At 46.3% G+C, this 13694-nt stretch overlaps 1 protein-coding gene across 2 annotated transcripts in view; it reads left to right on the top strand.

Annotated features, from left to right (window-relative positions):
• Positions 1–13694, top strand: part of LOC140421291 (mitogen-activated protein kinase kinase kinase kinase 4) — a 404363-nt gene that overhangs the window by 245829 nt on the left and 144840 nt on the right. For both annotated transcript variants that reach the window (XM_072505898.1, XM_072505897.1), the window contains exons 15-16: positions 4077–4196; positions 8429–8502. In XM_072505898.1, the coding sequence (XP_072361999.1) occupies positions 4077–4196; positions 8429–8502 (194 nt within the window). The remainder of the gene's footprint in view (positions 1–4076; positions 4197–8428; positions 8503–13694) is intronic.

Below are 13694 nucleotides of genomic sequence, written 5' to 3'. Positions count from 1 at the left end.
GGAATATTTAAAATAATTAAAACATCAATACTTGGATTTATAAAACTCTTTTCATGACTTCAGGATCTTCCCGAAGTGTTTTTCAGTAAAAGTATTTAAAAGTATAGTCACCTTTGTAATGTAGGAAACATTTATTTAATGGCTGGTGGCGTTATGCCAAACATCTATACAACTGAATACCAAAGTGCAGTCCCCGCCCAGCCATGAAGGGCTGAATAGCATTCTTCTGTGATTCATAGAAACATAGCAAATAGGAACATAGGAGGCCAGTCAGCCCTTCGAGCCTGCTCCGCCATTCATTATGATCCTGGCTGATCATCTAACTCAATAGCCTGATCCCGCCTTCCCCCCATATCCTTTGATCCCCTTCATCCCAAGCGTTATATCTAACTGCCTCTCGAAAAGATAAACATTTTTGGCTTTGACTACTTTGGATTCCACAGGCCGACTACTTTCTGGATGAGGAAATTTGTCCTCGTCTCTGGCCTACATGGTCTACCCCATACCCTCAGACTCCTGGCTCTGGATACCCCCACCATCTGGACAGCCCCACTAGGGGCTGGTTTAGCACAGGGCTAAATCGCTGGCTTTGAAAGCAGACCAAGGCAGGCCAGCAGCACGGTTCAATGCCCGTACCAGCCTCCCCGAACAGGCGTCGGAATGTGGCGACTAGGGGCTTTTCACAGTAACTTCATTTGAAGCCTTCTTGTGACAATAAGCGATTTTCATTTCATTTCATCAGGAACATCCTTCTTGCACCTACCCTGTCTAGTCCTGTTAAGAATATATAGGTTTCCATGGACTGTACGGCTTATAAAATATTTCTACCTGAAATAAGAGGCTGGATTCTTCGGTCCCCCTTGTGTTTCTCGGCAGCGCTCCATTCGACAGCGGTGGGATTCTTTACTCCCGCTGCTTGTCAATGTGATTTCCGATTGAAGTCACCCCACGCCGCCGGGAAACCCCAGGTTGGGGGGGGGGGGGGGGGGGGGGCGGGGCGAGGAGAGCTGCCAGCAGGAAAAGTGAATCGCGACGGCCAGAGAATTCCGGCCTTGGTTCTGAACGTTTCGTAACACAGAACACTCTCACATTTGATTGGCTTCTGTGTAGGCAATAGCCTTGTCCGCATCTGCATCCCAGCCCAGTTACATGTTGAAGTTTCTCTCCATGTACTTTGAGTTTCTTTCTCAGCCATGTGGTTCCATATCAAATACATCCGGCTCGTTTTCAATTTGAAGAATTTGGGCTATCACAGTCCAGTTTTCCATCAGGATTAATGGCCAATCAGATAGATAGTGTCCCATAACAGGTTGAATCGTAGCTCGGTTCACTTGGATACATCTGTGTCCCTGGTGACAACCAATGGCAGAGAAATATCTAACTAACCGATTTGGGGCTATACCTCGACAGATTAAAGATTTGGAAATGTACTCATCTTGGAATAATAAGAGTTGGGGAAAAAAATAACTCAATGGATTAGAAACAGGGCTGATTTTCATATGTAAGATCACACAGAACAGGAGGGCCATTCGGCCCATCAAGCCTCTGCCTGTTCTCCAATTCATCTCACTCCCTGGCTCTTTCCCAATAGCCGTACAAAGGTTACCTTTTCAAATACATATTCAGGTCCCATTTTAGAGTTCCTCTTGAATTTGCTTCCATCCAAGTGTGGGCTTGGGTAGGGTGCTCTTTCTAAGAGCCAGTGCAGACTCGATGGGCCGAATGGCCTCCTTCTGCACTGTAAATTCTATGATCACCCTTTTGGGCAGTGCATTATAGATCACAATGGCTCACCGTGTAAACGTTTCTCCTCATTTCCTCCCAGTGCCCTTTTGTTACTGACCTTCCTGCCAGTGGAAATGGTTTCTCCCTATCTCTCTATCAAAGTCCCTCACAGTTTTGACCACCTCTTTATCACTTTCTTTAAGAGCTGCTAAAGTTGAACATAATAAAACTGATGTGGAGATGCCGGCATTGGACTAGGGTGGGCACAATAAGAAGTCTTACAACACCAGGTTAAAGTCCAACAGTTTTGTTTGGAATCATTAGCTTTCGGAGCGTAGATCCTTCATCAAGATCTTGCATCATTGGCTTTGTCTGTGTGTGCCTTTGTGTAACCTACCTCTTAACTCACCTGATGAAGGAGCTATGCTCCAAAAGCTAGTGATTCCAAACAGACCTGTTGGACTTTAACCTGGTGTTGTAAGACTTCTTACTATTATAAAATTGAATGCCCAAATGATGCCCTCCCCTTAACCTTTGCTTCTCTCAGGAGAATAATCCCAGTTTCCCTGGCGAGAAATTCAAAGTGGGCAGGTTTTATAATGGACAAACAAAGCACTCTCCCAAGTCACTGCCCAAACATGAAGGTTATCTCTATTTATTGCCATTAGACTGATAGAGACACAGATGTATGCCCATGAGCGGTTGGATTTCGCCCATGGGGTGAAATCAGATGTTGGTTTAATCTTGCTGGGCATCTCTAACACACCTCAGTGGGTAGCACGGCCGCACAGTGATCAGCACAGTTGCTTCATAGCTCCAGGGTCCCAGGTTCGAACCCGGCTTGGGTCACTGTCTGCAGAATCTGCACATTCTCCCTGTGTCTGCGTGGGTTTCCTCCCACAGAGATGTGCAGATTAGGTGGATTGGCCATGCTAAATTGCCCTTCATGTCCAAAAAGGTTAGGTGGGGTTACTGGATTACGGGGAAAGGGTGGAGGTGAGGGTTTGTGTAGGATGCTCTTTCCAAGGGCCGGTGCAGACTCAATGGGCCGAATGGCCTCCTTCTGCACTGTAGATTCTACGATTCTCTGATCTCACCACGAGTCAACAGGGCCTATGGAGAGAAGAGTGCTTTGCCGTACTTTGATCTGGACAAAATTAGGTTGAGAGCACAGAAGGAACCACAGGAAAACAGTTTGGTGGTGTTTCTTCAGCCAGAGGGTGGTATATCTGTGGAACTCTTTACCGCAGAAGGCTGGGGAGGCCAAATCATTGAGTATCTTTAAGACAGAGATAGATAGGTTCTTGATTAATAAGGGGATCAGGGGTTATGGGGAGAAGGCAGGAGAATGGGGATGAGAAAATATCAGCCATGATTGAATGGCGGAGCAGACTCGATGGGCCGAGTGGCCTAATTCTGCTCCTATGTCTTATGGTGTAAGTCCCAAGAAAGCAGAATTCAAAAGACTGGGATTGAGAAAAAAAAACTTTTTTTTTTAATGATCTCTCCTGAGGGTCAACTGCAACAGCGAATGTTGGAATTCGCATAAAAGGTGCTAAAGCTCCTGCTCGGTTTGGTAAACACATGCCCAAAAGGTAGTGGAACAGTGGCCGGGATTTTCCAGTTCCGTCGAAAGTCAATGGTCTTTTTATTGATTTGCCGCATCCCTCATGGTCAGTCCCACCATGCCGGAGCGGTAAAATCCCAGCCCTTACATCTTCACCTCTTTCCCCATTGCGCATTCCCAGTATGGCAGGAATCTGGCTGATCAGTGAAGGAGAATGAGGTTCCTGGACAGCAAGGAACAGGGACAGGTATGGTTGTGTTTGGCTGTTGGTATTTTCCACAGTCTACCTTCAATGTTCAGAGAAACCTCCCAATGGGAAAAATTGCCACTCCATGGATTGAATATTATGTGCCGCTGGCGAGCATGTTTCCTGGGGAGGGGCGGGGTGGGTGGTGGTGGGGCAAAGGCACGTAAAATGGGGTGGCCGCCCATCCCACCACCTTCCCGCCCATTTCCAAGCTCAGCCCCATAATACAGAGGACGCAGGCAGGCACATAAATCAGCAGCCTGACCACCACACTTAAATAATCAATCAGCTAATAGACCCTCTGATAATAAGTTGCCCGGCCACACCACAATACGTTTTATTCAAATACTATCCTGTATTATTCAACCCCATGTTATATGGGACTTGAATGTTTCAAAAAGAAATCGCTGTTAACTTTGAGGTTTTCAGACTTAATTTTGTTCTCATTGCTGATGAGGGAGTTCATCGTTATTTTTATTTGCTTGCTTTCTGTTTGCTGCTGCATTCGATGTTAACATGAACCTACCTTTTCCACAGGATCTGAAGCTGAAAGTATATCGAGACCACAGTTCTGTTTCCCTCACCGATATGGTCCTGATTCCAACATCCCCTGGACAAGATGAAGTGTTTTGGGACAATGAAGAGTCACCTCCCAAGGTACGGTTATTGAAACACCTCCTACTTTGCTGCTCGAAGGTCCATATCATCCTCGGCCTAACGCTGAGGGTTTATTTGCTTTTTCGTCTGTGCTGTGGAGTTGGTCAGCTCATTGTGAGCTTACTTGGAGCCACCTCCCTCTGGCTGTTAGATGATGCCGCAAACTACATGTGAATGCGCACGTGTGCAGTGCATGGCATTCTCCCCTGCAGTTTATTAGCATGCATGGCTGTTGCTAATCCACTGAAGCGGAAAGTTTCTCTGTTGCACATCATGGAAACACGATGCATTACCATGTTCTCCCTCATATATTTTGCCACAAACGTCAGTCGCTTTTAAAGGGACTTTGTCACAAACCCATGCTGTTAGCTCGGGAACAGTGACAGGGAAATTCAGTTTTCAGAGATAAATCTTGTTGCCCTGAAAGGCACTGTTATAATTCATGAACTTGGTCTCAACATCAAGAGTATTCTGTACATGCACAGGATTTCCGAAGTCGATGACAGTGTTTTCCATTTTGATGGAGTTCTTTTTGTATACAAAGCATTGTCACACACCATGGGCTGGATCATACACTGGAGGATGGGCTTCCTGCTTCCCAGCATAATATTTGAGGATGGGCCCACCTCCGCTTGGCTGATTTATGGGCGACAGCCTTTTAATTAATATCAAGTAGCACTTTTGCCCTTCTCCAGGATTGGCCGGCAGCTTCGCGCCATGTCAGGATCAGGGCCACTGCTGGCATTGCAGGAGGCCCGGGAGGAAGAGGAGAACCATGGATGCCCCAACCCCAGATAAACGCGGATCTCACCAGGCTAGCTTGGCAGGCCATGACAAGTGGGTTGGGGGAGGGGGGTGGGCATGTTGAACAGGGCTATGGGAGGAGGGTATGATAAAATGCATAAGCAGTCATGTATATAGTGATTTACAAGACCTCCAACCAGCAGGTGGCAGTAGAGAACACCACGTGGCACTGTGTTACCTCAGGGAGTTGACAGAGAGTCTTCATAGTGGATAGTCACAATTTGTAGTGGCTCGTAGTAAATCTATTACAGCTAGCCATTTTTGTTAATATTCTAATAATTATCTTACCCACAAAATTATGCAACAATAAAAGCTTTAACTAGTTTAAAACTAGATGTTCTTTAGTGCATTTATTCTAACCAGACAAGCACCAGAACATAACAGAGGGTGGACAAGGTGAGGCTAAACCTGTAGGAGGGGGCACAGGAGACTCAGGAAGGAGGCACTACTGCCCCTTATATCCCTCTCCTTTCACTTTCCACAGGGTTAAACATTCTGGGCTTCACATTGGGTGAAGGCATCTCCTGCCCCGACACCCACTAAATCGGAGCACCAATGGAATGAGACGCTTAAAAGTAAAGTCGCCATAGTCCCAGATGATCATAGGTTGCTTTTCGCTTTGAGGGGAAGAACTGATTGGTGGCAATTTAAGCTGAGGATCACCACACCTCCGATGAGGGGCAAAGTTGAGAAAGCAGGCCCTTCATAAATAACCTCAGCTGGTGCGGGGATTGAACCCACGCTGTTGGCCTTAGCTCTGCATCACGTACCTGCTGTCCAGCCAGCTGAACTAAACCGACGGCCCACTTATAGGCCTCAATTTAGCCAGAGTCAGGCAGCCCACCTGGTGCATCCCCCGCCGCCTGTATAATTGTGGTAGGGCAGGGCACCACATCCTAATTTCCAGGCCCACCCACCTATTTTCCCACCCATTGGTCGCCCATAAAATGCAGCACCGTTGTTGGCTGAACTTCATTTTGTTAAGGATTCAGTAAGGGCGAGACATTAAACTTCTGCTCAAACCCTTTGGACTTGCTTTCCAAAATTTGGAATGGTATCCTAAACTCTAAATCCTTTCTTAAATCCACCTGGATGAGATTTTAACTCCTGTTATTCTAATGAAATATCTCAGTGTGGCTGGAGTTTCAATGGGCCAAGCCTGCCTGCAGAAGTAATGGTTTGTTCTGGATGCACACCGATATTACTGCTCAAACTGATCAGCAAGCTCAGGATGCAGCATAAGTTGAATATCTCCAGAATTTGCTTGCTGATTTACAATGCTCCCCTGTTAGTACCACATACATGGGATTTCATTCTCTTGGATGGCCATTATTTTTAACGACGACTTTGATTCTCCGTTCCTTCACACCGGCGGGATTCTCCGATCCCGCTGCAGTGAATGAAGATTTGGCCGAGCGCCAAATGTGCTGTCCTCTCTGGAAGCTGTAGCGAGCCAGACTCGCACCGCAGGATCCCACCCAACTTGTTGGATTTTTACATTACATTTCCCATTAAACGTGGTGCAGAAAGTTAAGGATTATAATTAACCAGTAACCTTTTAATAACATGACAATTGTTCATAGAAAACCAGTGAACCTAGCTGGTCAATTTCCGTTATTTCATCTCACCTCTGTAAATGCTAAATTCTTCTTAGCGAATACAGAGTGTAGGCTTTTCCATTTTTGTTGTCTTGTTTTCTCTCTCTTAATCCAGAATCGCAGAATTATTGCAGCGCAGAAGGAAGCCATTCGACCCATCGTGTCGGCACCGGCTCTCCACACGAGCAACATGACTTGGTGCCGTTCCCCTGCCTTTTCTGCGAACCCCTGCTCATTGTTTCTATTCAAATAATCATCTCATGCCCTCTCAAATGTCTCGATTGAACCTGCGTCCAGCAAATTTCCAGGCGGTGCACTCCAGACCCCAACAGCTCGCTGTGTGAAAAGGCTCTTTTTTCTCTCGCATCACATTTGCTTCTTATGAAAACCACTTTCAATCTGGGCCCTCTCGTTCTCGATCCTTTTGCGAGCAGGAGCGGTGTTTCCCGATCTACTGTGTTCAGCCTCCTCATGATTTTCAACTTCTCGATCAAATCTCCTCGTAGCCTTCTTCACTCCAGAGAGAACAGTCCCAACCTCTCCAATCTATCCTCGTATCTGAAGTTTCTCATCGCTGGAACCATTCTTGTAAACCTCTTCTGCGCTCTCTCCAATGCATTCACATCCTTCCTATAGCAGGGCGCCCAGAACTGTACACAATATTCCAGATGAGGTCTAACTAGTGTCTTGTATAAATTTAGCATAACCCCTTTGCTCTTATAGTCAATGCCCTGATTAATAAAGCCAAGGAGGGGGCAGCACGGTGGCGTAGTAGTTAGCACTGCTGACTCTAATTCACCAGTCGAATTTGCCTCAAAGAACAAAGAACAAAGAAAAGTACAGCACAGGAACAGGCCCTTCGGCCCTCCAAGCCCATGCCGACCATGCTGCCCGTCGAAACTACAATCTTCTACACTTCCTGGGTCCGTATCCCTCTATTCCCATCCTATTCATGTATTTGCCAAGATGCCCCTTAAATGTCACTATCGTCCCTGCTTCCACCACCTCCTCCGGCAGCGAGTTCCAGGCACCCACTAGAGTGCCTGGAATCCAGGCCACCTTCTCCTTCTGTCTTCTGTTCCCATCTGAAACTTAAATCTGATTCAGAAAATAGACTGCAGGTTGAAGTTAGTTCTCAGAGTCTCTCTTTCCCTCATTACATCAGTATCAGCTCACACCTTTGGCTAATTCCCATATAAAACAAAGCAAAACATGTGATGGAAAGTCTAGCCAATGGCAGGTACAGATTAGTCAAGGCCTAATTGAATCGTGGAGGGGCTAAATGGTCGATTGCTATTCCTATGCTCCTAAATACCTGCTTGATTAATTTAAATGGTACTAGCTTTGTAAAATCATGAATGCATTTTGCCAGCAGTAGGGATTATTTACTGAGTTGAAATTGATTGTTTTTGTGAGGGCCACGAAGAATCCAGCACGAGTTTTAAGGATACAAAGTAATAACATTTATTTACAATAACATATATATATATAACAGCAGCAGCAACTTCCCTTGCTGCACACTCCTTCCTGCCGGTTCCTAAACTGGCCAGCTTTATTTATACTAGGAGTTTACGAATGGTTTCTCCGCCCCCCTCATTGGGGAAGCTCATACTCCCACAGGATTGTGGGATTGTCATTAGTCCCCAGCCAATGGCAAGTAGGCAGGTTATAACAATTGTATTGAAGTGTAATCCTGCAGCAGGTGGTGTTCTCCTGTATGATGTTAAGTTTAAAATTTTTCCCCATTTCGGGTAGTCCAGTGCTGGTAAATTCTTCGAGGGAGGGCAGTTACTTAAAGAAAATTGACTTCACTTTCTTTTTATTCATAAGGTTCCTGAAAGGACAGTCTCAAAATCTTACAGCAGAGAGCAATTAAACTGCCAAAGGCAGAAAAGTACCTCCAGGTTAGTGACGACTGTCTTTTGTACGTAGCCCCAAACGGCCTGGCTACTTCCGGAACTCCACTGTTCACAGTAATTAATGAGGATCAATAATGTACTTAATTACAAGGCTGAATAGATCGAACTGTGACAATTATCTTAAAAATCACACTGTGAAATACAAAAGGATTTTCGGATAGAGCTTCCGCAATCTCAGTTGCACTCAAAAGCTAGTCAATAATTACGCTAGGTTAGGTTACGATTCCAAGGTTATTTTTTTTTTAAAATTCCAATTAAGGGGCAATTTTGGCGTGGCCAATCCACCTACCCTGCACGTCTTTGGGTTGTGGGGGTAAGACCCACGCAGATGCGGACAGTGACCCAGGGCTGGGATCGAACCTGGGACCTCAGCGCCGTGAGGCAGCAGTGCTAACCACTGTACCACCGTGCCGTCCACCAATTCCATATTTCTGATGCAAATCATTTGCATCATCGCATCTTCCATGAGCCTCCGCAATCGGGCAGTGTAATGAAACATAATTGTTTGATGTTCCACTCTCCAGTGAGAGGGTTTCCGTGATGTGGTGCAGGGCGATAACCTAGTGCAATTTTAGTATTATAGTTGACATGATTCAGTACCAAAGATAAATACTTTTAATAAGGAGTCCAGATACCGGATTAAAAATCACTGAAAATAACTTTAAAAGTCTAATTTATCACTTTCATTGGTGCACAGTAGTTTGTTTCTCAGTAAATTAAATATTTTCTAATGTGGTAAGTCTTTTAAAATGTGCCCATATAGTCTCTGTGCATCTCAGAAACTAAGCACAATTTGAAGAATCTTTCCAGATCAATTGGCAGAATCACATAGTTTTGATTGATTGGTCGTAAGGACATGATCTGCTCCAATGAATTTAACCTTAGATGAACATGAAAGATTACAAGCGGTTTTGGGTGTGACTCACATTTAAAACTTCCAGGCTGTATTCACTGGTTCAGCCAATTCCACCTGTGTTGCTCTGATTGTACAGAGGTGAGCAGAACCAGGCGGCACGGTAGCACAGCGGTTAGCACTTGTTGCTTCACAGCGCCAGGGTCCCAGGTTCGATTCCCGGCTTGGGTCACTGTCTGTGCGGAGTCTGCGCGTTCTCCTCGTGTCTGCGTGGGTTTCCTCCGGGTGCTCCAGTTTCCTCCCAAAAGTCCCCAAAGATGTGCTGTTAGGTGAAATGAACATTCTGAATTCTCCCTCTGTGTACCCGAACTGCTGCCGGAATGTGGCGACTAGGGGCTTTTCACAGTAACCTCATTGCAGTGTTAATGTAAGCCTACTTGTGACAACAAAGATTATTAAAATTAAAGAAGATCAACCCTAAAATTCCCATGTGTAATTCTCTCAGTCCTACCACAACTACAACAACAGCTTACATCTAGATAGTTCTTTTAATATTGTAGCGCTACCCAAAATGCTTCACTGGAGCTTGGTTGGACAAAATCTGATACTGAGCAACTTAAGCAAAATATTTCGGCGGCAGCGGTGCGCAGGGGCCTTCTTGGAGGTGAGTAGTGAGTTTAAAAACCTTACCTTTACAGGAGCAGCCCTTTGGATTTCGGTGGCAGCGGTGCGCAGGGGCCTTCTTGGAGGTGAGTAGTGAGTTTAAAAACCTTACCTTTACAGGAGCAGCCCTTTGGATTTCGGCGGGAACCGGAAGTTCGACCTCTGGCAAGTCCCCCCCCCCCCCCAATAAATTCTGGTGGAGAGGAAACCCGAGACACTACACGTGTAGTGTCTCCCACCCACCCTCCTCCTCTAACCTAATAATAAGACCCATTGGTGTAAGGTAAGTGCCATATTATATTATATATTATTAGCATTGTGCAGGCCAAGGATTGGAGGTGGAGGAGCAGTCTCTGTCAGCGAGAGAACCTGAGAACATCTCAGAAGGTAAGCAAGTGATTTTTACTTTTATACCTTTTTTCAAATTGTGTGTGTCGGGGGGGACAGAAAAGCTGTGACCTGAGTGGCTGGTTGGGATTCTAACCTAAATTTTTTTGACTATTTGGGAACTAATTAAACATAATAACTTAATTATAATTTAGAGGATATCTAAGCCAGAGATCGGAGGATATTATAGTTAGCTATCGCATTTCTATTAGAAATCTAGTGCTAGGAAACAGATAGTTGACAGTAACTTTGTAATTTAAAAAAAAAAAGTATTTATAAAAAAAAAAGACAAATTTTAATTTTAATTAATTGACGCAATGTCAGTTAGAGGGGTGCTGTGCTCTGACTGTGAGATGTGGCAGGTCCGGGAGGCTTCCAGCGTCCTGGATGGCTTCATCTGCAGAAAGTGCACCCAACTGCAGCTCCTCACAGACCGCATGGTTCGGTTGGAGCAGCAATTGGATGCACTTAGGAGCATGCAGGTGGCGGAAAGCGTCATAGATCGCAGTTATGTAAGTGTGGTCACACCCAAGGTGCAGGCAGAGAAATGGGTGACCACCAGAAAGGGCAGGCAGTCAGTGCAGGAATCCCCTGTGGTTGTCCCCCTCTCGAACAGATATACCCCTTTGGATACTGTCGGGGGGGATAGCCTATCAGGGGAAAACAGCAGCAGCCAGAGCAGTGGCACCACGGCTGGCTCTGATGTTCAGAAGGGAGGGTCAAAGCGCAGAAGAGTAATAGTTATAGGGGACTCTATAGTCAGGGGAACAGATAGGCGCTTCTGTGGACGTGAAAGAGACTCCAGGATGGTATGTTGCCTCCCTGGTGCCAGGGTCCAGGATGTCTCCGAACGGGTAGAGGGAATCCTGAAGGGGGAGGGCAAACAGGTAGAGGTCGTTGTACATATTGGTACTAACGACATAGGCAGGAAGAGGCATGAGGTCCTGCAGCAGGGGTTCAGGGAGCTAGGCAGAAAGTTAAAAGACAGGACCTCGAGGGTTGTAATCTCGGGATTACTCCCTGTGCCACGTGCCAGTGAGGCTAGAAATAGGAAGATAGAGCAGACAAACACGTGGCTAAACAGCTGGTGTAGGAGGGAGGGTTTCGGTTATCTGGACCACTGGGAGCTCTTCCGGGGCAGGTGTGACCTGTATAAGATGGACGGGTTGCATCTAAACCGGAGAGGCATAAATATCCTGGCCGCGAGATTTGCTAGTGTCACACGGGAGGGTTTAAACTAGTATGGCAGGGGGGTGGGCACGGGAGCAATAGGTCAGAAGGTGAGAGCGTTGAGGGAGAACTAGGGAATATGGACAGTGTGGCTCTGAGACAGAGCAGACGGGGAGAAGTTGCTGAACACAGCGGGTCTGGTGGCCTGAAGTGCATATGTTTTAATGCAAGGAGCATTACGGGTAAGGCAGATGAACTTAGAGCTTGGATTACTACTTGGAACTATGATGTTGTTGCCATTACAGAGACCTGGTTGAGGGAAGGGCAGGATTGGCAGCTAAACGTTCCAGGATTTAGATGTTTCAGGCGGGATAGAGGGGGATGTAAAAGGGGAGGCGGAGTTGCGCTACTTGTTCAGGAGAGTATCACAGCTATACAGCGAGAGGACACCTCAGAGGGCAGTGAGGCTATATGGGTAGAGATCAGGAATAAGAAGGGTGCAGTCACAATGTTGGGGGTATACTACAGGCCTCCCAACAGCCAGCGGGAGATAGAGGAGCAGATAGGTAGACAGATTTTGGAAAAGAGTAAAAACAACAGGGTTGTGGTGATGGGAGACTTCAACTTCCCCAATATTGACTGGGACTCACTTAGTGCCAGGGGCTTAGACGGGGCAGAGTTTGTAAGGAGCATCCAGGAGGGCTTCTTAAAACAATATGTAAACAGTCCAACTAGGGAAGAGGCGGTACTGGACCTGGTATTGGGGAATGAGCCCGGCCAGGTGGTAGATGTTTCAGTAGGGGAGCATTTCGGTAACAGTGACCACAATTCAGTAAGTTTTAAAGTACTGGTGGACAAGGATAAGAGTGGTCCGAGGATGAATGTGCTAAATTGGGGGAAGGCTAATTATAACAATATTAGGCGGGAACTGAAGAGCATAGATTGGGGGCGGATGTTTGAGGGCAAATCAACATCTGACATGTGGGAGGCTTTCAAGTGTCAGTTGATAGGAATACAGGACAGGCATGTTCCTGTGAGGAAGAAAGACAAATACGGCAATTTTCGGGAACCTTGGATGACGAATGATATTGTAGGCCTCGTCAAAAAGAAAAAGGAGGCATTTGTCAGGGCTAAAAGGCTGGGAACAGACGAAGCCTGTGTGGCATATAAGGAAAGTAGGAAGGAACTTAAGCAGGGAGTCAGGAGGGCTAGAAGGGGTCATGAAAAGTCATTGGCAAATAGGGTTAAGGAAAATCCCAAGGCTTTTTACACTTACATAAAAAGCAAGAGGGTAGCCAGGGAAAGGGTTGGCCCACTGAAGGATAGGCAAGGGAATCTATGTGTGGAGCCAGAGGAAATGGGCGAGGTACTAAATGAATACTTTGCATCAGTATTCACCAAAGAGAAGGAATTGGTAGATGTTGAGTCTGGAGAAGGGGGTGTAGATAGCCTGGGTCACATTGTGATCCAAAAAGACGAGGTGTTGGGTGTCTTAAAAAATATTAAGGTAGATAAGTCCCCAGGGCCGGATGGGATCTACCCCAGAATACTGAAGGAGGCTGGAGAGGAAATTGCTGAGGCCTTGACAGAAATCTTTGGATCCTCGCTGTCTTCAGGGGATGTCCCGGAGGACTGGAGAATAGCCAATGTTGTTCCTCTGTTTAAGAAGGGTGGCAGGGATAATCCCGGGAACTACAGGCCGGTGAGCCTTACTTCAGTGGTAGGGAAATTACTGGAGAGAATTCTTCGAGACAGGATCTACTCCCATTTGGAAGCAAATGGACGTATTAGTGAGAGGCAGCACGGTTTTGTGAAGGGGAGGTCGTGTCTCACTAACTTGATAGAGTTTTTCGAGGAGGTCACTAAGATGATTGATGCAGGTAGGGCAGTAGATGTTGTCTATATGGACTTCAGTAAGGCCTTTGACAAGGTCCCTCATGGTAGACTAGTACAAAAGGTGAAGTCACACGGGATCAGGGGTGAACTGGCAAGGTGGATACAGAACTGGCTAGGCCATAGAAGGCAGAGGGTAGCAATGGAGGGATGCTTTTCTAATTGGAGGGCTGTGACCAGTGGTGTTCCACAGGGATCAGTGCTGGGACCT

Source organism: Scyliorhinus torazame, chromosome 5, assembly GCF_047496885.1.
Source record: "Scyliorhinus torazame isolate Kashiwa2021f chromosome 5, sScyTor2.1, whole genome shotgun sequence".
In the NCBI taxonomy this organism is placed as follows: Eukaryota; Metazoa; Chordata; class Chondrichthyes; order Carcharhiniformes; family Scyliorhinidae; genus Scyliorhinus; species Scyliorhinus torazame.
This window is presented reverse-complemented; position numbering and strand designations above follow the sequence as displayed.